Source organism: Pocillopora damicornis, chromosome 5 (genome assembly GCF_964200805.1).
Source record: "Pocillopora damicornis chromosome 5, jaPocDami1.2, whole genome shotgun sequence".
Classification (NCBI taxonomy): domain Eukaryota; kingdom Metazoa; phylum Cnidaria; class Anthozoa; order Scleractinia; family Pocilloporidae; genus Pocillopora; species Pocillopora damicornis.
This window is the reverse complement of record NC_142674.1, coordinates 23,402,295-23,427,915: the sequence shown is the minus strand read 5'-3', so window position 1 is coordinate 23,427,915 and position 25,621 is coordinate 23,402,295. Positions and strand designations below refer to the sequence as shown.

Genomic DNA, 25,621 nt, shown 5'->3' with positions numbered 1-25,621 from the left:
AGTGTGCCCGCGGTACGCTGCACTAAAGCTCGGCACTCGAGTATGCGCACTTCATTGTTATCTGCTGGTGTCTCCTGGCGCACACGAATGGGGTATCCAAATTACGCAAGCAATTGCGCCTGTGCATCACCTTTTCCTTCGCCCTTCCATTACGTAATGGCTAAGATAGTGTCCATGGTACATTTGGCCACGCATGGTAATAGTAGCACCTTATACGACCGCCCGTACAGTCATAAGTCCAAATTTTTTCGGCTTGATGGGTTACTACTATTTTGAATAATTATGGGGCTACGCTGCGCGCGCTACGAGCTCCGCTATGAACGCTCCACTTCAATACTATAATTCACACGTGGAAAAGGTTGTGGTTATTCATCGTGGTGAAAGGAGCACGATCATGACATTCGACTCGCCCGTACGGAGACCTCCGCCGTTTCAGAATATGCCCACAACACCTGACTCAAGCCACTCTGGAACGAAGTAAAGTTTATTGATCGTGACCCTTATTACTACGCGCGCAGGGTCAAAGAGGCTATTCATATAAGACTTCACCCTAACAACATCAACAGGGATAGAGGAATAGAAATTCCAGAAGCGTGGATGCCCACGATCAAGAAACACAACAACAGGAGAGCCGTGCGACAGCGGACCACCGAGGGAGCAGCGAGGATCGAAATGCACCAATCAGAGCTGTTGAAAAACAACCAATCACAGCAGAGCATCATGCTTTATAAGATCACGCATGACCAGTCGATCCATCGCCTGAAGAAGACTAGCAGTATGCAGTCGAAACGTCGCGATCTACATCACACGTGACTACATCGTGAGACAAACGAAAAACTTAGCTTATTTATTATAATTCACACCTATGGCCAAAATATTTTTTTTGCATAGCAAGTTTGAAAGAAACTTTTTTGAAAATAGAAACCTTATCTGTTAAAGCTAAGGCTTAGCGAAAGAAAAGCAATCAATATGAGTTTTAAAATGCAGTCATATCGCCGCTGTAGTGTTGTTTTGGAAGTACTGTCATTCCCATTCCTTTTCGCGCGTTTTAAGCATGCGCACTCATTTTGCACGCTATGACTAGAAACTAACCGAATAACCATGCTTTTCATACCTCGGACTAAATTCTATTACATTTAGGACTTGATTACATTTAGGACTTGATTACATTTGAGAAAGTTGATACATTTTGGCCTTCAACAAAAGCCTGCTGCAAGAAAACGAACCATTATGCAGACCACCATCCTCTTTGGTTGTGCTGTAACATTACTCGTGTTTACAGCGTCGCTCACATGGAAAGAGCGACTAACTGAGCGCTTGGTGAAAGTCAACTTAGAACCAGGTGAAGCTCTGTTGTATCAAGCTGAGCAAGTCCTTGAAGTAAGGAGTGGAGAGCTTCAAAGAGGTATTTGATCTTGTTACTAATTAAACATGATTTGCGCTTTTAGAATGGCGCTCCATTGCTAAGTAATCGAAACTATACGAGATGTACTAAACGAAACGACCGAAACGAAACCACCGTAACGACCGAAACGAAACCACCGTAACGACCGAAACGAAACCACCGTAACGACCAAAACGAAACGAAACGACTGATCATAAGGCGTAGAGGAAACCTTGATTAAAGAAATCAGTTAAAAAGTCACGGACTTTCAATAAATATCCTATCTTTTTCTATGGCGCGTCGTCCTGGAAACTAATAATTTCAGCTGGGCGAAAAAAAATTTCGTGAGACGGTCTTAATATTTAAAGGCCTTAACTGCGAGAGAATATCTGAAGTGAAATCTACATCTTCCTTGGCATTTCATCGCCCACTCTACTTAATTGTTATAGTAGTTTGTTTTGGTCGTTACTGTGGTTTCGTTTCGATCGTTTCGATCGTTTCGATCGTTTCGTTTGGGTTGTTTCGTTTTGGTCGTGACGGTGGTTTAGTTTCGATCGTTTCGTTTTGGTCGTTTTGGTTGTTTCGTTTCGATCATTTCGTTTTGGTCGTTACGGTGGTTTCGTTTCGATCGTTTCGTTTTGATCGTTACGGTGGTTTCGTTTCGGTCGTTTCACTTGTTTCGTTATGGTCATTTCGTTTCGCTGTTTCGAGTTTCGGGTTTTAATACCTGCCGACGGACGATGACAGGGACTAAAACCCAAAACTCGAAACAGCGAAACGAAGCGACGTCATCGTACCTACGTTATGTGCGTTCACGTTGACCATATACATACTATTAAGTACTTTGTTCTTGAGCGTTTCGATCGTTTCGTTTGGGTTGTTTCGTTTTGGTCGTGACGGTGGTTTAGTTTCGATCGTTTCGTTTTGGTCGTTTTGGTTGTTTCGTTTCGATCGTTTCGTTTTGGTCGTTACGGTGGTTTCGTTTTGATCGTTTCGTTTTGATCGTTACGGTGGTTTCGTTTCGGTCGTTTCACTTGTTTCGTTATGGTCATTTCGTTTCGCTGTTTCGAGTTTCGGGTTTTAATACCTGCCGACGGACGATGACAGGTACTAAAACCCAAAACTCGAAACAGCGAAACAAAGCGACGTCATCGTACCTACGTTATGTGCGTTCACGTTGACCATATACATACTATTAAGTACTTTGTTCTTGAGCTTCAGCAAATTAATGAAATAGCTATAGATTATCAAAGATTATCGATAAGAAAGTCACGGACTTGTCAATGAAGACGTCAGCAGATGATTTTAATATTTATTTTCTCGTATAACATATCATACGTTTTAGATTTTACAAGATTCATCTGAGGCTAATTTCGCCTATTTTTCGTTAACCTGCATAATCAATCGTATTCAGAATGTCCTATCTCCTTGCGCGAGCCGTTACTGTTCAGTTTCTTTATTTTCTTCCTTCTTTGAATAAGGGTTGCTTGCTGTCTTCCTTTGTTGACGCTTCTTTAATTCTTCTTTCAAATTCCTAATTTCATCACTTCTCCTTATCTCCATTTCCAATCTCCTTCGGTTTCTCTCCATTCTCAAATTTTATTGTACTTTTCATAATTAATTATCCCACTCTCTGTTTCTTCCTCTCCTTTTCGCACATGCTTTGGTATTCGATAAGGCGCTCCGTCCTGTAAACTATATGTTAGTGTCAAATTATAATTCCAGCTGCTCGCGTGGCGAGCGAAAAAAAATTCAGATTCGTGATACGGCCTTAATATTAAAAGGCCTTAAATGCGAGAGAATATCTGAAATGAAATCTACATTTTCATCGGCATGTCATCGTCCTCTCTTCTCGGTTGTTGTGGTGGTTTGTTTTGGTCATTACGGTCGTTTCGTTTCGTTTCGTTTCGATCATTTCGTTTTGGTCGTTTCGGTTGTTTCGTCTCGATCGCTTCGTTTTGGTCGCGCGTTGCAATGATTTCGTTTCACTTGTTTGAGTCGTTTCGGTTGTTTTTAGTTTCGGTCGTTTCGTTTCGCTGTTTCGGGTGCTTAGTACATGCTGACGATTTACTGCTTAAAAATTACCGGTAAAATTTTCGCACAGCCCCATACTGTTGTAAAACAATTTTGTTTTCCGGATGGCAATGTATTGTTTTTGTCATTGTTTTCTCTATGCAAGAACTGAATACATAATGTAGTATGGGTCTGTGCGGAAATTTTACCTGCATTTTAAAAAATAACTATGATGAAAGCGATGTAGGCAGTAACGAACACTGGTTAAACAGTAGTGAAAATAGGGCCTCAAAAGAATAGATAATTTTCATACATTCAGAGTAAGAATGCATTTTGTTCGGTTCCACACAAAATTTAAAATTTACAAGATGAGAACGGTGGAAAGTTTTCAGCTAGAAACATAGTAGGCAGGCGATTGAAATGGACATCATTTGACAAATATCAAAGCTACACGAAAATGAATCAAATCATACCTTAAATCCCAGGGAAAGAATAGAATTGGAAACTACACATGCAAACATCAACATATCAGGCCATGCAAAAATTGAACGCGATCGCCCCAGGCCTTCTGTTACAACCTTTCTTACGCATGATTTGTTTTGTCTTTGTTATGGCGCGGTTAATCATGCCATTAGAATTAGCTTGAGATATTTTCAGTCCTGATTTGCATATGAATAGTTCAGTGAATATATCGGTGTTTAGGCGCTTACATCATTCAAATGTTTGGAGTTCGTGATTTTTTAAAATTCAATTAATCGTTAGAACGCCACACCCAGTATACCTTTAAAAGTGGTCTAGATCTGAATTCAGAGCGGCATTTTGCTGCTTATCTTGAAATTTCAGGGGGATTTTAGTAATTTTTAAGTCGTGCGAAGATAACTTTTACCTGAACCCCTCTCCCCTCCCTGCCCCCCACAGGCTCTCTAACTAATATTTTTACGATTCCCTCCCTTGTTGACAGATAATTGGTAGTCAATTTTTTATAGCCCCCCTCCCTTTTTCTACTCTGTTGACGACTGATCCACCCCCCAATCCTCCAGCCCTCCAAAAATCCTCCGGCAATAATTTAAATAGTTACTGGATTCTTAGATGCACTTCAAAAAGTGCAAGCAAAAGCACTCACTATCAAAACTTTAACATTGACAGTTTTAAATCCGCCTTTTTCATGCGGTTGTTTGCCTAACGAAGATAGTTTTGTGGGGAACTTTTTGTACAATTAAATTTAGTGTGGTTTATTTCCAGGTTTTATAATAACAAATTTAATCTTTTTTTTAGGAACACTAGGTGCCATCGTGGCACTTCAAGTAAAAAACAAGACTTCGGACGAGTACTGGTTCGTTTTTAAGATCGTCAGCATTAATGCTGAAGGAGAAAACTTGGAAAAGATCGGTAACGTGACCCGAGGAAGTTCGTCATATTTTCTGGTCAGGGTTGAGCGCACCTCAAGGTAAGTAAAACCATAGTCCTGAAAACTTGACCTTGACTCGATTTGTATCTTACACGTCTCGTGGGGATCACCAGAGAGTGATTAGGCATGATCAGTCCGCCTGATAGTGTTCTTTGCATAAATATCATAGTCGACTTTCACTTTCATTTAATTTGGTTTCTCTTTGTCATATGCAACTGTTCTTGGGCTAAATCACTTGACTTGCTCGGGGCAGGTAAGCTTGGTGACCCTGGAGAACATAAAATAAAAAGAAGACAATCCTATAGAGAGAAACATGATTTGTCATCAGATGAAGAATTTACATTTGTAAAAACATTTACCACAATTGTCTTAGAAAGGAATCAACTTCACATTCTGACCGACGGCGGCAAGTTTAAAAAAGGCGGAAAGAAATTTCAGGAAAAAATGTGTCACAATTATTGAAGTTAACGGATTATTCACAGGCGCACGCTTATTTTTGATAGCACTATTTTTTATACAAAAGCCCATGTGAAGACGTCAGCAGGTGATTTTAAAATTTGTTTTCTCGCATAACATGTCATACGTTTTAGATTTTACAAGATTCATCTGAGGCTAACTTCGCCTATTTTTCGTTAACCTGCATAATCAATCGTATTCAGAATGTCATATCTCCTTGCGCGAGCCGTTACTGTTCAGTTTCTTTATTTTCTTCCTTCTTTGAATAAGGGTTGCTTGCTGTCCTCCTTTGTTGACGCTTCTTCTTTAATTCTTCTTTCAAATTCCTAGTTTCATCACTTCTCCTTATCTCCATTTCTAATCTCCTTCGGTTTCTCTCCATTCTCAAATTTTATTGTACTCTTCATAATAAATTATCCCACTCTCTCGCCGTCTGACTGATATCCATACTCTAATGGTTATATATTGCTTGATTCATGTCAATTTGAAAGCCTTTTCGCTCTCCCATGTGTGATTCAATGACTTCGATTGAGTCTTAAATTTTTTCACAGACTGATTGAAATCTCATCGTAAGTTTCTCTGAGAATGGCAAGCCCCAAAGGGATCGGCCGCGGAGCAGCAATCTTTCGTTGTGTAAAAAACAAAATCAAAACCAAACAATTAGCCAACTTTTAGACCAAGTGGTTTAATTATGGCCAAAAAAAATAAACCAATTTTAACCTTTGAATTAATCAGCTGAGATGAGTGTGAGAGTAAAGCCAATGGATTGATGTTTTTGTTTGTCAAAATAAAATGTCTGATAATAAGCATGTGATACTGTAACATTGACCGATTCAGCTACATTGACCGGACTGGCTACTAAAATTGGATGGGTTGCATAGAAGGTTATCAAGGAACCTATGACTTCTTAAAAATATTCCGCCGATTCACAATGAATGCAACTAAGTTAGCAGCAATTAGTTAGCAGCAGTCTCAATGACTGCGCAGCAATCTGCGCAGTCATTGAGACTGTCTAACATTCTATTTTGCTGACATAGAGGCAAGCCTTCGGTCAGGCCCCGAAGGAGTAGAACTTCATCAAAAGTTTCACGAAATGCGCCAGAACCCGTTTTTTATAACTACTTAGCAATATCAAAGGCTTTGTCTAAAATAATCATTCTTTTTCTAATTCCTTTTTTTTAAACCTTTTCTACATCGTAAACCACATCTTTTTATATTCGGATATCAGTTATTAATTTTCACGCACGAGATCTCAGGTAATTTTTTGTTCAATTAGAGAACAATGCTGCGGTCTTTGTTTCTAATTTCTATCAACAGTTGGCTTTTGAGTCCTCTGGAGTTAGCAGGATAAGTAGCTATATTCTTTTAAAACATAGAGTTCCCCAATTCCCATCCCTTCCTTTTACTATTTTTGTTTGTCATATTTATATTTGATCGTTTTAACTCTTCCGAAAATCGATTAGGAACCTGAAATGGAATTTCTTGAACACGGTATAATGCTAATTGCTTATTGGAAAGTTTTCCCTGGGTCTGTCTGTTTTTCAACAGGTCTGAGGTAAAGAAAACGTCAAAATACACCAATGCAGACGAGTTCTTTGAATTATACGGAAACCAACAGTCCGACGCAGAGTCAGCTCGTTATGCTCGTGCCATACTTACCCAGCTTCTCCCAACTGTTGAGCGCAACCTTTACGAACGTGTAGACGGAGAGAAACCAGACCCAAATTCTGAGCCAAAACCTGAAAAATCTTCCTTATTTCCCGGAATAGTGAAGATGCACAGAGAAGCAAACACATTGGAAAATGATGAAATATTTATTATAAACAAATTCAATCGGTCGGATGTCACCAATATGACATCTGACATTGACTTGGACATCTCATATGCTGATTATTCCGTTCTTAATAAGAGCAACGGCGTGGTAACAAAAGGTGAGGTCCACTTAACTCTACAATTAGATTTCAGAGAGCCAGTTCGGTTTAAGAAAGGATCCACAGCCAACATGATGAGCGCTTCTTTCACAAGTAAGGTTACTCTTCTTATTGATGAGAAATCTCGGAGAAGCTATCTTGAAGACGAGGAACTAGCAGATGTTGATGTTCGCGATTTCGCAAAACTCTTTACGCAAAAATCGGACCAAATATTTACGGAAAAAATCTCTGAAAGGGAGGTTCTGAACGAGCCTTCCTTTGATTCAAACTTATTGAATACCACTTCTGCTTGCGAAGATGAGCGAGAGACAAACTTGGCAACAGCATTGCACGCCTCAAGACACCGAATTCACAGACAAAGCTCTTTTCCACAAATTCTCAAGGCTCCTCGAGAGATAAAGTTTAAAGTTTTTGAGAAAAAAGTTTTTGGTACAATCATGAAGGTGGAAACTACAATTCACATCGCTTCAATTGAAAAGTTCCACATTGTGAAGCTTGACGAGATTGTGTTGGAGTTAACTCTGCAGTTGGGATCCAGTTCAAAAATGAAACTTTTCCGATACTCCATTGATACCACTAAGATGGAAACAAAGATGATATACGAAATGAACATCAAAGATGTAAGTGCTTGAATTAAACATATTGAGATTAGTTCGGGCCTCCATTTCGGCAAATTTTTTTAGGGAGCTAACTCACGGTTTGCGAAAAACAAGGTCGATAAAACCACTAGTATGGAAGAAAGTAAATTGTACCAGTGGCTCGTGTGCCTTTTTAACGTGTTTTATAAATAAGTTTAGGATATTTTAAAGTTCACTAGGTAACCAGGTGAACAATCAGACATGGTTTGTTTCTACTCTGGTTTAAAGATTTAATGAATGTAACCGAGAAGTTACAATTCATAGACCCAACGTTTCGACACTCCTGTCTAGTGCCTCATCAGAGGTGATCTAATCGCTGCAACAAGAGGTCCTTTTATATGCTTACTAATTAGCTGCCCTTTTTTTCTGACGAGGTTTAAATAGGCGTCAGGAGGCAAGCCGCCAGCATCATGATTTAAGCCGGGGAGCATGGGCAGAGTTGATCTGCTTTGCTTCCAGACAAAGGCGTTGGTGGTAACGTCGATTAATGGTGATAATTTTAGATTTATCCCACCCAATTGTGTGGTTAGTTAGTTGATTCATAAGTTTAACTTATTTCATTGTAGGCTCTAACGATGACTTTTAATGAAGTCTACGACCAAAAAAACCCTTTTGCCTCATATAAGATTGCGGCAAAATATTGTCATCAATGACAGCATTTATGCGTCTGTCATCTGAAAGATCATAAATAACAGACCAACCAAAATCCATTATAAGCTGACGTATAACTGAGTTTTGATTCGTTCTTTCTTATGATCTTTGTAGGACAGACGCAATCACCGAATAACAATAAGTCACTTCCTTATAATGTAAAACAACACACATTCCATGTTGCTTTGGGTACTCACGCCCGGTAACAGACCACAGGGGCCGTCAAAATGTGGTAAGATCATCGGTGAAATACTCGGCTGCGCCACTTTTAGGTCCTAACCACATTTTGACGTCATCTCTAATCTATTACAAAACAGACGCACAACATATGGAATCTATCTGTTAAGTATACCAATCCATAGGTTAAAGATTTGTCTTCATTTTCAGGAAATCTCATCGTTTGTGAAAATTAATTTAACTTAATTTACTGTTTTGTTTCCTTTTCTACAGGGCTATAGTATTCCGATATTTTGGGTGGTCAACCTAGATCTGGAATTTCTTCTAAGGATACAAGCTAGTATCGCGGTGAACACAGGCACACCATCACCATCTCGGTTAAGCGTAACGGTGAGTAGATATATCTCATTCTGTCCCTTCTACTGTCTCTGTTACTGTCACTTCATTGCAACCATCTGTCTCTGTTTCTATCACTGTTGAACTCGCTCGTCCGCAACTGTCACTGGACTTTGTCACTGACTGCCATTTTCACTGTCATTGTCAGTATTACTTTTCACTTTATTCTGAATGTCCCGGTGAGTGTCACTGACTGTCACTGTCTCTAGCACTGTCCTCGTCTTTAGTGACACATGTAATTTAAGCAATGATTGAAATATCAAGGTGTATTGTGTGTTTAACCATCGAATAAGAAATTTACCGTTCGAATATCGAACGATTTTGTTTTTTTAGCCTTAATTTTGTGGTCAGCGTATTTGAATGTATCCAGCTTTTTCTATTTATCAAAATGACTTTTAAGCAAATATGAGAAAGCAGTTTTTCTTTGTCTCTGTTACATGGACACCCTTAAAACGTTAGTTCCAGTTAATTATCTGTCTTTTATTATCCTAACAAGTCACTAGGTAAGTTGGCCCACTGGTGGAATAATAAACCGCTGTCTCTACCAGCAATGACCTCGATGATGAACGAGACGAGTTAAGGATGAAAGAGTTCATGAAATAATGCAAATAGATCAAAGAAATAGAAAAAAATTAGCTCTTTCAAGTTTATTAATTGTCATTTCAGGTCACACCCTCTGCATCAGTAACAACTTCTTTGCAAGGATCTGTATCCGTATGGCCTATAAGGGCTGGTGTGTACGGGGACGAAGGCTTAATACGCGGAAGTCTCCCAATCAGCGTGTCGTATGATGAAAATCGTCCTTCCAACAGGGATGCCTGCGTGGATGTTTCAGTTGACTTACGGCTCCTTGAACTGGAAGCCGGTGTCTTCTATCAATGGAAATCATGGAAGATCCGCTGGTTATCGATTAATTACGATTGGAGTACTCGACACATCTTGTTCAGTTCTACACGAAGGCCTGTCTACAGCTTGAGGCAAAACATAAGATATGAATGTTACTGAAAACACTTCCCAAGGCGGTCCGAGTGTTGTGAACTGCTAAGTTTTTAGAGAAATTTTCTACTGAGTGTCGAAAATAATCCGAGAATGCATTGTTTTGCTTTACTCTGCTCTGTGATTGGTCCAGAATGCTGTGCCACTCCCTCAACCAATCAGATGCATAATTTACATTAATCACGACTTAGTCGCACTTTAGGTTGGTTGCTTGTTTTTACTCTTAGTTCATTGACTCTTCAGGGTATTTTTACACCTTCTGAATAGCTTTTATAAATATTCAGTTGTTTTGGTTTTCTACGACACTCAATCGAAAAGTGCTCTAATGAGTTAGTATCTCCCGGTGTTTTTTAAGAGGTGTCGTTTTTTTTCGGATTTCATTAAATTTAAAGTCGAAGTACCTTAGATTGGAGAGGGCGTGTGTGGATTCCATTTTTGGTTGCCAATGGTTGTAGTTGTAAGATCATTGTTTCTTAGATCATTTCTACGTGAGATCGAAGCAAGTTTTCGCCCATTATGCAGCAGAATATGCGGTAACAGTGTCAGCGATCGGCAAATCCAAACATATCAACAATTTAGGTATCTAGGTCGTCAATGATTGTACATAGCTCTGGTACCACTCTGTGGCCAAGCGATAGGAATGAAAAAAGATGAAGCTTATGACGTCACAGGTCACTTGCATCAACCAATGCTTGTCGACCTGTGATTGATCGTTGTTCATCAGATTAGTGGGATTAATGGAGATCGCAGTTGTTTTTGTAATTATTTCGTCTCAACATTGAGATGATTTATGTACTTAGTACTTCTCCTAATTGATTAAAAAGGTAGGCAAACTTAATGAATCATTAAACATAGGCCAAAACAAAAATAAAAAATCCCACCGTTTTGGCAGCTTAAAATATTTCATTGTTATTTGCATTATGATGGAGTCGGAAACCGACACGATGAAAGACAAAACGAAATTGATAGTTTAAAAATGTAATTTTCCCTCTCGCTTGGTTAGCATAGCTGTAAAAGTTCCAATCATACCATGGATAATTAGTGTGTTTAGTAATGGACTGTCTTTATAACCAGAGTCTTTAGTGTGCAAGAACAATAAACTAATGTTAAAACACAAGCCTTGCATTGAAAACTTAACGTTTTGCGATATTATAACTGAAAATTAATGTCACAGTGGGAACCTTACACAGTGTGCATTTTGTTCCAGATCTTCTTAAACATCTTCATCATCGTATAAGTCAAGGGGAGGGGAAGGTGGGTTGAATTGTGATCATGATAAAAAGAAGATTACAGACTGTAGACCGCGCAGACCGTGCAGACTGTGTAATTTTTTTGTTGTTGCTTTTTTTAAACTATGATTTTACTTACAATTACTCTTTTGGACACCACGAAATTTTATTAATTTAATTTCAGTGTGACTGAAATTAAAATTAATAGGACAATTTCCAAGTGACCAGCAGACGGGACTCGAGGTTTCATCAGTAGTTTTTTATTTTACAAAAAATCGAAAACACAGAACAAAATGTGTCACTTTTGGTTTGCGTTTATAGCTGTTTAGAGCTTAGACGGTCTGACGGAATAATTTGTTACAGTTGAAAGGTGGACGTCGGCTACGATAAATTCCCATCAGATAAAAAATTAACGATAAATATTTTAAGTGCATCCCTCTTTGGTTTCTCTTTAGTTTGTAAGTGTATTATTTAATCAAGAAACGAGGTAAAATGTTGTTTCTATTTTAAGGTTGTCTACAGTATTTAAAGTTCGGATTCGAAAAAAAAAAGTGCATTGATCTGGCTCAGAATTGAGTTGTTCTAGTTGAATCGCAGTTCTGGAGAAACGTTTAAAGAATGCATGCTATGTATCACGCACCAAAAACGTTGCGGCATTCAAAAAGGCAATCGTTTGTTGTTTATCACTGCTTATCACTCAGTCAAAAACCAGTTCCCAGAAGAGATTTTTTACTTCCATTGAACGTCCACCTAGGCGTTAAAGTAAAATTTCATAAGCAAGAAAACTTATTTTTTTCTCAGGCTGAAAAAAAACCGTATAATATTGGTGAAATTGGTACCTATCGAAGTTGATTGCGTGATAGGTTATGAATGAATTTGTCAGTGTCTCGCGAGCTGAAACAGTCGAAATTCTCAAGCGAACAAAGCGCGGTTTGTACAGTCTGCACGGACTGCAGTCTGCTTCTCATTGTGACCGCTTATCGATGGTAGCGTCGAAGGAAAACCAATTCCCGCCTTCACATTAGGGTTTGAAGTGTCCACCCAAAGCAACCTTGGCGAGGTCTCAAGAACAGGCCATGATACACACGTTTATCAACTTTCAAGTTCCTTTCATTGTTGGCCACTCAAAGCGCCCAGCTTTCATAATAGAGGATGATTCCGATTTAGCAGTTTACTGATGCTGATTACAGTACGTCCCATGACCTAGCTTTATGACTGGTATTTTGTAAGTATTTAAAAAATGATTAGCTTTGTAATTGGCGCGTACAATGTAATTTAGGTCTAAATTTAAAGTTTTGTAAATAAGATATATTTTTATCCTATAAATTAATTAAGATCATTATGTTTATTATTATTACTATTATTATTATAATTATTAATCAGTCTGTAATCTTCCATTCATTTCCAAGGTAGTGGAAAAGGCTACACTTTAACAACTTCTCCACTGGGATAAAAATGCCCCTCTCCCTAAATTCCAGTCCGGCTTCCGTAACGGTATCACTCGACAGAAACTGCTCTAGTAAAGGTTCAAAACGACATCTTAATGAGCATGGATAATAAAGCAGTGACACTTCTCGTACTTTTGGACCTTAGTACTGCTTTTGATACCAAAATTTTTAACATAACTTTGCTGATAATACTTACCTGAATTATTGTAATTGGTCTTAACGTACTCTTTAAACCTTAATACTAGTAGTAATCGGAGATTAGGGAAGTGCGTTCGGCATTTCAAAGGGGAAATATTGTTTTTTGGTTATTGGGATAGATGAATATGCCTATGGTATGTTGTCAAATAAAGGGTTATGGCGTATTGTGAAACCTGTATTTACTCTGTGTACGAAAAGGTTTTAAAGGCTAGTTATATCGTATGGTTGCGATGCACGAGGCAGCATCCTTTGCGCAACGAAATTATGACGTCATTCAAAATGGCGCTGAAAAGATGAACAGCCGGCCGATCGAACGAAAAAACACGGGTCAGCTTTCGCTTGCGTGCACAGGATACCTACGCGATCACAGGTAGCCCAGGAGATTAGGAAGCGTTCTTCCTTCGTCGAACGCAATTAGTATACGTGTTCTTCATACTGTTCTCTATATATCCCTTAGGTACTTGCCAGTGGAATTCTGGCATAATCATGCTCCTAATTTCAAAATAAGCTCATTTGTAATTATCCGCAAGACCACTCCTTGAGCTACACTCCTCTTAGTTTTGTAGTTAATATTTGTCGTTAAAAAATAGGATCCATCTCACTCTTTCCTTTATAAGAATAAACTTTGTTCCCCTAGATCAGTCCAAGGATTATCACTTAACTTCCCATGTTCTTTTTCTTTTACAAAAATTCGAAAGCTCATCATCATGGACCTTTCGAAAATTAAGCTCAAGTTTCACGGCAATCTCACTCTCAGGGCTTTTCCCTATTTACAAGGGAAAGCCCTAGCAACAAGTCTGGTTGCACGGGATTTGCGTGCAGGTGACCGCAAAGCTTAACGTTTTCCCGTGTTCAAATATTTCATCAACCACCTTTTTGCTAGAATTTTCTTTAAAAAAAAATTCTTGTTTCTTGTTGTCATGGTAAGATAGGTCGTACCTTTTGATGTGAGTTCAATTTAATGATCTTCACTTTTTAAGTTTAACCACTAAGTGATTGGGACTAAGATACTTTACTCTACCATGTCTCTGAAATAACATATTTTTACTTGATCGACTTCTAAAGATTGAGGCCTCTTGCTGTTTTGCTCATTGAAACTCACAGGATAATAGCCGTGTTTATCACATGTAGATTTTCCCTTCTAATCATGACGTCCGCAATTTTGAGATGAAAACCCACTCAAAACACTAAGAGGTTGCGTGACTTGCATGCATAATCACAAATGACAAGCAAACATGACACATCAGTTTTCTTATTTGCGGTCATCTGTACAAAGGTAACGCGGGCTCTGGGCTACTTCTATTCAAGCCGCCTAGGTTCCATCCCATCAACTTATCTGGTGTCAAGAAGAAAAGCAACTCGTTGCTTTATTGAAGTACATCATGTCGGATAAAGTAGAGTTCATTAAGGCGCAAGTGAAGGATAACAAGGTCGTTGTTTACTCCAAGACCTACTGCCCTTTTTGTAAAAAGGCGAAAGACGCGCTGAAGGCTGCTGGATTGAAAGACTACCTCCTGGTTGAGTTGGACGAACGCGATGACGGGGATGAATTTCAAGACGCCCTTCTAAAAATTACTAAAGGCAGATCGGTAAGCTTCAAAACATTCGTTTCATTGCGTTTTTACGAGCTTAAGAAATACATAGTGAAAATCTGATAGGAATCACCTCTCTTCAGAATTAAAGACTGTTTGATGCATCGACCGAAATTGCAAACTAATCGTCTAGTCGATCGTCGAATGAATTATGCATAATTAAACGCGCGAAAGCCTCTGAAATATACTTATTCCGTCAGTAAGGTAAATTGATCACCAAAACGTCTTTAAAAAAGGTTGGGTATTTCTTTTTCGGTCTTTCAAACTCTGTAAGATGTTTGTGTGTTCTCTTCAGGAATGGTATTTTTAGTACTGACGTTTTACAATTCTTAGCGGTCACAAGTCTTGTATTCTATGAAGGGCGAAGATCTCATTTTAGTAAGACGTGTGAAGATCAGGAGGCTTTCTTATTTTTGTTTATTTTGAAAAAAAAAAGCTTTGAGTGAAGCAAGATTTTCTCTGGCCCTACTTCATAACTTTTTCTGTATTTTTCAGGTTCCACGAGTGTTCATTGGAGGTACTTTTGTTGGTGGAGGAGACGATGTTCAGATGCTTCAAAACAGAGGAGAACTGAAGCCAAAGTTAGAGAAGGCAGGAGCTTTGTAATAATCAAATTCAGTTGTAAACAAATGATGTTTCAACGGAATGTAACAGTTGCGTAGAATGTTGTTTATTTTCAAGAAACAGTACTACTAGTAGAAGTTTCACCAGTCACAAGTCTTTTTGATGTGTTGTAACAGCCTGATTATGTGCAGATTCAAGTCAGTAATAAAGAATTTGCAACAAAAATTTCTTTGCAACTTTATTTTATGTTTGATTTTCACTTTCTATCTGTAGCCATTGAGAGCAACTTTTGGGACACATCAAGTCCCATATTTTTATGTAGTCTTTATCTGTTTGTGTTAAACATTGTTCAAAATGATTTCTTGTTTTAGAATGGCCCCTTAACCCTTAAGATCTGATTGTTAACTTTCTCCTCTAGCTGCTACAGATTTTGGTGTCAGATTAAGATGAAAACTTATACCTGATCAGTTTGAATATTCTCATAACCTGTTGGCTGGATAATTTAATAGGGAGAAGTCACATGTTAATCACTTCTGGGTTTAAGGGGTACATAAATTTCCTTAAAGGTTAGAATTGAGTTTCAAATCAAATGTGAAATGATAAGAAAAGGTGAAAAGTAATGATACATTCTCTGAAACCTATGGCTTGGTGGTCAAAACAATGTTGCATTTTGGGTTATCACCTGATGATCAAAATGTTTTCTAACATCCTCAGTGAACTGCATCAGGAGTTTATTTTTGGTTAGTTTTAAAAATGGTTGTGTTATAAACTGGATAACATTGTGCCACATTGCATATGGAGGCTAGGTGCCCAAGGGGCCCAGGGACCACAACCGCAGTTGCACCCCAAGGCACTTGAACATCTGACTGGCCTGTCCACCTGCCCAACCCATAATCCAGCCACGAGTTTCCCGTGCCATGCCCCCTATGAGCACCTATCACACTAGAGCCAGGTGGTTGAATGGAGGAAAACATAAATAACAAATACAACAACACATGCACTGGTAAGGTATACCGCTGGCAAGGACAGCCTTAGGGCTCCAATGACCACAGCACTGCTGCAAAACGCTACAGAATGTAACAAATGCTGCATGATAGCTAACAGTTGGCCAAGGCACGAACAAAACGCTACTGACCATAATTGCTCCAAGTCTATTTAACGATATTTTACATTATGGATCAACATTAAAGATCATATGTGCACATTGAACTCTTAGTGCACCCAGTAAAATGCAGCAATTCCAAACCAATAATTTTCTTTAATCAGCTCTTTGACCTCCAAGAGTGACCAGCATTAAATTTCTCCTTACAATATCCTGCCTGAATCAGACATTAAGGTCACGAGAATATGGGAAATGATCACCAAATACAGAAGCTCTTGATTTTTGTACAAATTCTCCTTGTCAGCACCTTATGAAATCTTTATAGAATAGTATAGAGATTATCTATACTGATGTTAGGGTGTCAAGGGTACACACTAAGCTCAGGAGCCTCAATTTTCAGTCTCAATTTAGCCTGCCATGCAGAAATTCCAGGGCATTTTAACTGTACCACTAATGGCATTCTTTTCTCTTAAAGTAAAGAGTGACCAGCATCTATTTTCTTGTTAGATTATCACAGCTGAATCAAAAAAATTGCAAACATTAGGGAAATTAATGCTTCTTAAAGAAGCTTCTGTCATTGTTAAAGAAATTCTCCCCATCAAAACCATAGGAAATGAGCTGGGAGTAGTAAGGAGAATATGCTTGTTGATGTTTGGGTGTAAAAGTGACTGGCATCTAATTTCTCCTTACCTCATCACTCCTGAGTCAAACATTAAGGTCAGGAGTATAAAGGAACTGATCACCTATAAAAAAGCTCTTGATTGTTAAACAAATTCTCCTTGTCAGCACCTTGGGAAATGTTTAGAGAACAGTATGGAGAATATGCATATTGATGTTAAGGTGGAAAAGGTTCACAAGTAGACACTATTTCATGACTGGGCATTAACCCATCCACAGAGCAAAAGTTGAGCCATATTGTATTTAAAAGCTACCCAATTCAGTGAAGAGCAAAAGTTTTTCACCAGACATTTCTATAATTTATTTTATATCATATTGGTGTAAAATTAAGCTGAAAAGTACTTTACAATTTTGACAATTCTATTGGGATCTGTTGCAGACTAGCAAACTACTTTTCATCTCTTAATTAAAATGGTAACAAATATTTTACGCGTGTTGAAAAGACATACTGTGATTAAAAGTGAAATAAAAATCTCATTATTATTTAACCAGCACTATTATCCAACTGCACTGAGTAGAGTAGAAATAATGCACCCATCTAGTAAAAATATCACACAATATTTGAACAGTTGGTTATTTTGTAACTGTAAAAAAACCTATTTGATGGTCAACTGCATGTGCAAAGCTTCTCGATCTGCTTTGTTTTTTACCACCTTTGACGAAACGCACAAAAATAAGGCAATTGAATAATAAATAACTTATTAGATGTTTGGTGCATTACATTTTCACTCATTACAAGGGCTTGTCAAAATATGGCAGAACTCGTAAAAATACTCAGCTATACTGCAAACCAAATTGTCTAATAAGAAATATACATCTCAATACATGTACACACCATGATTTATAGAAAGGCTGTGGCCACTTCATTCCCCAGGGCTAAAAACTGTTCTAATTTCATATCCAAACTCATTTTTGTTGGAAGGGTATACAGGCATCGAAGCTGGAATATTTTCAGAGCCTGAAGAGGGGAGGACAAGGGAACTGTAGCCTCACAAAAATAAAAAAAAAATTACCCAGGAGAGGGCAATGTAAAACTGACTTGGCAAAATATTTATTGCCATGATTATCTCACAAACTGTTGTTAGGATTACACTTGGTGTAATAACAGATTGTAAGACTTTTTCTGATTACAAATACTTGTTTACCCATGGTTACAAATAAACCAGATACACTACAAAAATGGAGATTTGATTGTGCCCTTAAACAATGTGAAGGAAATTCTAGGAAATTTGAGCAAAGGGTATGCCTATTGCTGGGTTGTCCAGAGCAAAACACTACCTGTGACTTAAATTGTTCGATTTTAAAAGCTACCATCTCTCAACAATTTTTTCCTCATCAATCTCAATTTCACCCCAGTCAAGGTCCTGCTCCAGTTTCAGAAAATCAGGTGTAGGTGGAGTGTCAGCATCTGATGCAGATGCTTGTATCACACTGGCAACTTCTGTATCTGATTTCATTTCCTGATTGTTTTCTTTGGTGTCAGAAACTTTTTTGTCTGTCTTAAGTTTAGGCAAATTTGCCGTTTCTGCCAGCATTGTATCGTTATGAACAGAGTTTGCACTGTCATCTCTGTGTTCTTGCTGTACTGAATGATCGATAGAAATATCTTGTTTTTCATGTGCTGGATTTTGTGGTGAGCATTCTTGTTTATCTTTATCACTGTCTGTTGTAACTATGTCATTAGCTCTTTCACCAGTTTCTACATCTTCTAGATTGACTTGTGCCCCTTCACTTTCCTCATGCAAGTTTTTGATTTGATCCTTGCATTCAACTGCTGCCTCCTTCTTATCTCCTGGAAATTCATGCAGAGCTGATATGACTGACAGGGATGAATCTTTGGTAGTTGTGGATTCAGGCTGCACTTGAGAATCTTCATTAACAGCAAAATCATCTTGTAAGCTTTCCTGAAGTTCTTGCTGAGAAGTTCCACTATGTGGTTTGTCACTTGTCACTTCTGCTGCAGATTGCTGATTTTTCTGACTATCTTCACTAATACCATGCTTATCACTACGTCTTTGTTCCTTTCGTTCTTTTTGAGGTTTGGGTTTATCAATTCTTTGTGAATTGTCAGTTGATGTTTCCATAACAGCATCTAAACTCTCTTCTTCTTTCTTTTGATGCAGAGGTACAGTTGGTTCTTCATCCCAATTCTCTTCCCCAGTGCCCTCACCATTAGCTGTGCCATCCTGGTTGTGTCTTGCTCTAGTTTCTGTTTCAGTTTTTGATGTGGTACTCTTTTTTTCCAAAACTTCACTTTGACTGCTACCTCGTTGCATTTCAGAAGCTCGGGTTTCATGGTTGTCATACTGTCTAAATCCTCCTCCTTTATAATGACCCCTGTTTTGACCTCTGTTTTCTCTGAGGTAATTGTTCCCCCTACTATCAATGCCCCAGTCTTCTGCACGACCATGACCATCATGATGTCTCATATTCCTCCCATTGTCCCCAGATTCTTCAAATACCCACATCTTCTGTCTTGCATCCCAGACCTTTTTCTGATCCCATGTACGACTCCAGTTTCCAGCCTTCTTCTGACGAGCTTTCCTTTCTTCATCAATCTTCTTTCTCTCATCCTTCCACTCACGATACTGTTGCCGCTCTTTCCCTGACATAGTCATTTCCATATTATCTCTATTTCTGCCTGGTCGAAACCCTTCCTTCTCCCTTTGCATTTGACTGGCAACTTTGTTGAAATTAGCTCCACCCCAAGAGTGCTCATTCCGCCCTGTCATTCTGGACATGTCTACTCGCTTGTCATCCATCAGAAACCTACTTGCAGAGTTGGGATTCCTACTTCCTTGTTTCCTCTCCTCCTCTTCCTTTACAACATTTTCTTTCCGTTTGGCCTCCCACTGCTTGGCTTTCAGTGTTTCTTTCCGCATTTCCTGCAACATTAGCCCCCTGCCTCTACCTCTCCCTCTTCCAGCCACCCCTCCTGGCTGTGATGAATCCTTGTTCACTCCTGATGTACCACTCCCATGTTGCTTCTTTATTTCTACTAACTTGCTGTACACATCGGCATTTTTACGGTCTTCTTCGATCTCCTTTTGTCTTCTCATGAGATCTTCATTTTTCTTTCGGATTATTCTCATCTTGGCTTCCACTAACTCTTCTTTACTAGCCTTTTCTTCTGCCTTCTGGGCATCTGATTCAGCATTATTAGGATCAGTTTTTGAAGTCATTATGGATAATTATATTCATCAACCACCTAAAATAGATTTAAGTCAAACTCTAGTAATCATTTCCCTTCCAGGAGTGATCATGCATTAAATTATTGCAACAAGATCAATACACTATCAAGGACACGTATAAAGAAGATACTAGGAATAGGGGATAATGTTTCGATTTTGCACCATGTTTGAGCAATTCAGTAAAGCACACAAAAAGGTTTTTAGTGCTGAAATTCAAGGATGGCCTTAGACTATTGGTAAAATTAATTGCTGACGTTACAAAACTGAGCTTTGCCAATGAGTGGCATCACCAGCCACAAAGACAAAATTGGCTTTCCAAATGAACTACAGATCGTTTTGCAGGACACAGTAACAAGCAAGGCGGCATTTTTTCTGCAAATGACACACGTAGATATAAAACACGATTTCAGTCTAATTCCCTGAGATCAATGAGACTTGTTTACTTTTTCAGCCCTTAAAAAAGTAAGTTCTTCATATGCAGAAACTTACTAAAGATCTGAGCCCAGTTGTTAAAGGAGCGCATAACGCTATCCAGCGCATAACGCTATTTAACGAATAAATCGCTGTCCATCGGATAAACGTTAATAAAAGGTGTTGTGCTACCCAATGGATAGAAAATTATTTACTAGTCGATTACTCAAACAAATTCGATCAACTGAGGGCAAATCGATGATGGGCACTCACGATACCAGGAAAACGATACCTTGTTGCTTACTTTCTCTATTTCTTAACACGGGTCAAGGAAATAAATCAGATTTCGCTTTTCTCAGTTTCTGAAGGATCTTACGAAGAAGCGATCTGATCGAAAGCATCATTAATTCGATTATGACCAGTCTTTGTCTGGTCTTGCTCGCCAAAATTATAAGCTTGAGAACAACATGGAAACTGTCTCTAAAACCTTACCGATCGGCGAATCGCTTACAAAATCTTTGAAAATAAAGAGTTAGCATGTGACAAGAGTAAAACTAAAAGCCAAACTTACTTTTTCTTTCCAGAATCACCAACGAAAAATCATTGTTCGCATTGATAAGAAGAAAACAAACGCCATTTTGACCGTGCGCCTGCATTGTTTCAGCGGAAATTTAGCGCATGCGTTTCACACGATTGAAACGCGGGAATCGAGATGGTCCTGGGAGCGCGAATCGTGGCGCGAATATTTTGCTGATTTTCACGTAGATTTCGTCCAGAAAACAGCTGATTCTTCCATTTAATAGATATGTATGTCACGAAAGAGTGAAACACCATTCATGTTGTCTTGGTAATGGCGCGATCGAAGCGTAAGACTTCAAAGCAAGTTGGCGAGGAACCTTCAGGTGCGCACAATCAAGTTGCACTCTGTTTTGCTCATTTTGGGCATTGTATTGATTGTCTCTTTTTGAGTTTGAATTGTGTGAGTTATAGATTAAGGCGAGGAATGTATACTTCCGAACACAAAAGGAAGGCGAAGGGGCAGGTGGAATTCCCAGCGGGCGGAATGCTAGTATTTTTCGCTTCCGGCTGGGGTGCGGTTGGAATCACCCACTTTGTTGCTGTCAGGCTCTTCTTGACGTTGCACGCATATATAACGAAGAAAATACTCTTCTTTAGTGTTGTCGGCCTATTTTTAACGGGAATATCTTCTTTAATCTTTTTTCCCTCTCAAAGCACAGATCGAACGTATGTGTAGCTTGTAGGGAGATGGCACCTTTTGCATCTCGGGATTTCAAGGGATTGATGTAAGGGGGTTTTGAATTTCAGAGAGAAGAGAGTTCTCTGCGAAGTACCCTAGGGGTTGATGGTGGAGGGACAGAATTGATCCTCCAGGAGCATCCTCCATCCTGACTTTAAGAAACACCCAAAGGGAACACAGAAAGTAGTTGGTGCATCATGAGGGATGGGAATGCAAAAAAAAAAAAAGAAATGTCATGGTATTACATTTTCCAATAAATTGTAAACCATGTGGACATGTGTGGTTGATGAAACAATTCTTCAGGGTCTTCAGTATTGATAAAATAAGTCTTCTTAAAGAAAGGCTGCATGTGTAATTAAAAAAATATGTCATGGTATTGCTCTTTCTAATAAATTGTAAACCACTTGAACATGTGTGGTTGATGATAACATAAACACATTAAATTTCTATTTATTGGGAGTTTAATGCTTTATGTTGGCATTAGCCATGACAGCAATTACACCTGTGGAAACTGTAAGTGCACTTAATTTGTCTTAAAAGGAAAATATTTGTTTATTTTCTTAAAAGTAACATCAATAACCCTTTACTCCAATGAATGATTAAGACAGAATTTCTCCTGACAATATCAATGCAACATCAAGCTGACAAGTAATGAGAATAAAGAAAAATATCAATTAAGGGATGGTTTGTTGATCCATTACCAAATTCTCCAAACTGACATAAGATGAATTGTGTGCAAGACAGTAAGGAGAATTACAGATTAAATCTGGGAGTGAGAGGGTGAAATGGAAAGTTTTCCCTAGTTGATAAGGTGCTAGAAAGTTTATTGGAGCCTAGAAGGTTGTTTCCTGTTGACTGAGGCAAAACTTACATCATGAATGTTCTATACCTTGAAAAAATTCTTCAGGCTCTTCAGTGTTATAAGATTACTTTTCTAAATTGAAGGTTGCATGTGTAATAAAGAAAATATCATGGTATTGCACTTTCCAATAAATTGTCATGAACATGTACGGTTGATAATAACATGAAGATATGAAATTCCTATTTATTAGAAGTCTCATGCTTCATGTTTGTATCAGCTGCACCAATAATCATACCTGTGGAAATTGTATCTACACTTGATAATTCTCATGAGAAGAGCTTGTTCAGTTTGTGACCATTTCCTTTATCCTCGTGACTTTAACCCTTTCCACCCTAACATCAGTATGCATATTCTCAATACTATTCCCTATACATTCCCTAAGATGCTGATGAGGAGAATTTGTTTCATAATCCAGAGCTTCTAGTTGGTGGTCATCTTCTTTATTCTCATGACCTTAATGTGTGATTAGGGGGTGATATTGTAAGGAGAAATTAGATGCGAGTCATTCTAAAGTGTTCAAAGGGTTAAAAGATCTTTACAATTGTGGGGAGATTCCCGGGGTATAATCTAACTCAAAGAGCTCACATCTTTTTTTTTTTTTTTTTCTTCAATTATACAATAGGAACCAAATTTTTCTTGAGTAAAAATTAAGTCCTTGTTCTTTACTGTTGTTCTGTTTCTAATTTTTTTTGTCACCAGCTAAACGATCCAGACATGTTGCTGACACTCCCCGAACAAACAAGAAGGCTAAGGTGGAGGAAACACTTTTTGATACAGTAGTGCAAAAAGCTGGTCTTCAAGTGAACTCAGGCCTGGTGCAAGATGTTTTAGGTATAAGAATCTATATATTAACTCTTAAACTCTCAAGTCTGATTGTTAATTCTCCCATCTATTAAGAAGTGGTGACAAAACATCATTACTCGCCAGTTTGACTTATGCTTTTATTGCCTTTCAGAGGTTGATCGTGCTATCTTCCAGAAAAAAGTCAGAAATGTGCTTAAAACTCATGAAAGTTATCCAGAGGTAATTTATTTTTGAAATAGAAAATAACCTTCCCTATTCTATATGATGCTTTATTGTGTTGCTTCAATTTGCTCTTTTGATCTTGCACCTTCAGGTCATAGATGACTTCCTTGAAGGATTGCAAAATAGGTTGGATGATGCTGACAGGTAAAGACTGTACTTAAATTGTACTAGATCGTCAAGGAGATGAGATTTTATATTAATTTATTCAATTGTTCACAAAATTCTTAATTGCCCCCTCTTTGTTTGTTTATTTTTTTGTTAACAGATTTCGCCTCAGTTTGCTTCCAGTTTCTTTGGCAGAGGATGTTGAAGGGTCGGTATGATATGCTAAAAAATTGCTTATTGAAACCAAGAAATTCTTATATGCCACAATATGGAGTACAGCTCAAAAGTAAGTTGACTCAAAACTCAATCCTCAATCCTTGAAGCTTTTGCTGATCAAGTTTTAAGGGACTGTCAACTTAATTTTAAGTGGTACTGTATACCACAAGCTGTTATCTAAATAATGAAACATTAGTGATATACATGAAAAAGTTATGTGCTTGTGACTGGCTAAAAAGGAGTGGATTTTTCATGTAACACAAGTGCAAAGTTGTAACACAAATACAAAGTTGTAATCTGAGTGCAAATTACAAATAGCATGCACCTGCTGCCATTTAGATTTCATCTGATGTGACTTTTTGTGATGCGTTTTTCATGTAAATTATTAACAAGTAACAACATGATACCTTGTGTAGTTTGGTGCTAATTAGCTCTAACTTCTAAATTTTTCAAAGACTACAAATTGCTCTCTTCCTATGGGCTTGCGCAATTTTGTTGTCTTTGGAAAATTTACTTGTGCTTATTAACACCAAATTACACTCAAAATCATTTAAATACCTCTACTAGAATACTGAAAAAAGTCCAAAAAAAACAATTTTTCTCTTTTTTTTAGCCATGTTGGGGGCCAGGAGAGTTTGATCAGAATGCTCTTGGGTATCGATATACTTCAGGTAATCCTCAGTGCAGGTAGAACTTATTCAAATAATGGTATGAATTACTACAATTTTTATTCTCTGACTGCTCTGAATTTATCTATAAATATGTAAGCCAAATTTAGAGAAAGCACTAGTGATTAACAATCATTAAACGGTGTTATTTTCATCTCTTTCTGTGTGTAGCCAAAGATTGCCAGTATGCTTCTGGAAAAGCTTCCAGAGTTTACAGAAGATGATTGCAAGTATGAAACACCATTTTCTCAGTGCTACACACAACTTTTGTGTATCAAATGTTTTATGATTAATGATTAACAATCATATGATAAACCCTTTACACCCTAATATCAGCATGAATTTTCTCCTAAACTGTTCTTCATACATTTCCTATGACAGTGAAAAGGAGAATTGTACTAAAGATCGAGGGCCTTTAAAGTTTGTGATCATTTCTTTAATTCTCATCAGTGAGCCTTATGTTTGGTTCAATGGTGATACCTCAGTGAGAAATGAGATCATAGCATACCCTCAGATGTTTAGGGGTTAAAAGTTTCAGGAGTTAAGATCACTGCACCTATTTTTCAAGAACTCCCTTAATTAATCACTTGTTTTTTTTCATACAGCAATGGTACAGATGATTTCAACATCCCTCGTCTGGTACTTAACCAGTTCAGATGGCTTGACTGTGTCATCCAGAGTAAGGTGAGAGTACAAAACTGTTAATTCTAGGGAACTGATCTCCTTACTTTACCAGTAAACAAAAAAGTCATGAGGTTTTTTAGCACAGTGGCCCACTCTGTCAGAGATTATCCTGATTTTCTCAACATAAAGCCTCTAAGAGTGTTGCCGCTCTCTCTAGAAGGAATGCCTGAATTAAAGGTAACACCCTCACTAGTCAGCCCCACCCCAACCCCCCCCCCCCCTGTTTTCTGTTTGTTCATCAGGTGTCCCTTGTACCTCTGATTATACTGTGATCTAAAAATAATTCACTTGAGTCTGGTGTGCTTGCAAAATTAATATGTTAATATGCCTGTTACAGAC

At 38.2% G+C, this 25,621-nt stretch overlaps 4 protein-coding genes across 4 annotated transcripts in view; 3 read left to right on the top strand and 1 right to left on the bottom strand.

The window, feature by feature from the left end:
• The first annotated feature begins 316 nt into the window (after positions 1 to 316).
• LOC149046049 (uncharacterized) lies at positions 317 to 11,167 on the top strand. The gene is made up of 6 exons (XM_089205996.1): positions 317 to 477; positions 1,176 to 1,405; positions 4,673 to 4,844; positions 6,810 to 7,812; positions 8,932 to 9,048; positions 9,721 to 11,167. Exons 1-6 carry the CDS (start codon positions 317 to 319, stop codon positions 10,057 to 10,059), a joined length of 2,022 nt encoding a protein of 673 aa, XP_089062122.1. The 3' UTR covers positions 10,060 to 11,167.
• A 2,966-nt stretch (positions 11,168 to 14,133) lies between these two features.
• Positions 14,134 to 15,306, top strand: LOC113687014 (uncharacterized). Its single transcript, XM_027204714.2, has 2 exons — positions 14,134 to 14,514; positions 15,013 to 15,306. The coding sequence occupies exons 1-2, from the start codon at positions 14,308 to 14,310 to the stop codon at positions 15,121 to 15,123; spliced, it is 318 nt and encodes a 105-aa protein (XP_027060515.2). The 5' UTR covers positions 14,134 to 14,307; the 3' UTR covers positions 15,124 to 15,306.
• Positions 15,307 to 17,137: 1,831 nt separating this feature from the next.
• On the bottom strand, positions 17,138 to 21,128 carry LOC113687013 (uncharacterized). Its single transcript, XM_027204713.2, has 2 exons — positions 21,035 to 21,128; positions 17,138 to 20,069 (listed from the first exon to the last, which is right to left on the bottom strand). Exon 2 carries the CDS (start codon positions 20,041 to 20,043, stop codon positions 18,169 to 18,171), a length of 1,875 nt encoding a protein of 624 aa, XP_027060514.2. The 5' UTR covers positions 20,044 to 20,069; positions 21,035 to 21,128; the 3' UTR covers positions 17,138 to 18,168.
• Positions 21,129 to 21,143: 15 nt separating this feature from the next.
• Positions 21,144 to 25,621, top strand: part of LOC113687020 (Fanconi anemia group D2 protein) — a 26,494-nt gene continuing 22,016 nt past the window's right edge. The window contains exons 1-8 of the mRNA XM_089206389.1: positions 21,144 to 21,365; positions 23,283 to 23,414; positions 23,539 to 23,606; positions 23,701 to 23,753; positions 23,875 to 23,922; positions 24,544 to 24,601; positions 24,770 to 24,828; positions 25,204 to 25,282. Coding sequence (XP_089062515.1) covers positions 21,314 to 21,365; positions 23,283 to 23,414; positions 23,539 to 23,606; positions 23,701 to 23,753; positions 23,875 to 23,922; positions 24,544 to 24,601; positions 24,770 to 24,828; positions 25,204 to 25,282 — 549 coding nt within the window. The 5' untranslated portion in view covers positions 21,144 to 21,313. The remainder of the gene's footprint in view (positions 21,366 to 23,282; positions 23,415 to 23,538; positions 23,607 to 23,700; positions 23,754 to 23,874; positions 23,923 to 24,543; positions 24,602 to 24,769; positions 24,829 to 25,203; positions 25,283 to 25,621) is intronic.

What these genes read in the sequence shown, in the direction of transcription:
- LOC149046049 (XM_089205996.1), top strand. Translation starts at nt 317, where the DNA reads ATGAACGCTCCACTTCAATACTATAATTCACACGTGGAAAAGGTTGTG. An exon ending in TCAAGCCACTCTGGAACGAA is followed by an intron (nt 478 to 1,175) that starts GTAAAGTTTATT and finishes ATTACATTTGAG; the next exon opens with AAAGTTGATACATTTTGGCC. An exon ending in GAGTGGAGAGCTTCAAAGAG is followed by an intron (nt 1,406 to 4,672) that starts GTATTTGATCTT and finishes TCTTTTTTTTAG; the next exon opens with GAACACTAGGTGCCATCGTG.
- LOC113687014 (XM_027204714.2), top strand. Translation starts at nt 14,308, where the DNA reads ATGTCGGATAAAGTAGAGTTCATTAAGGCGCAAGTGAAGGATAACAAG. An exon ending in AAATTACTAAAGGCAGATCG is followed by an intron (nt 14,515 to 15,012) that starts GTAAGCTTCAAA and finishes TGTATTTTTCAG; the next exon opens with GTTCCACGAGTGTTCATTGG.
- LOC113687013 (XM_027204713.2), bottom strand. Translation starts at nt 20,043, where the DNA reads ATGACTTCAAAAACTGATCCTAATAATGCTGAATCAGATGCCCAGAAG.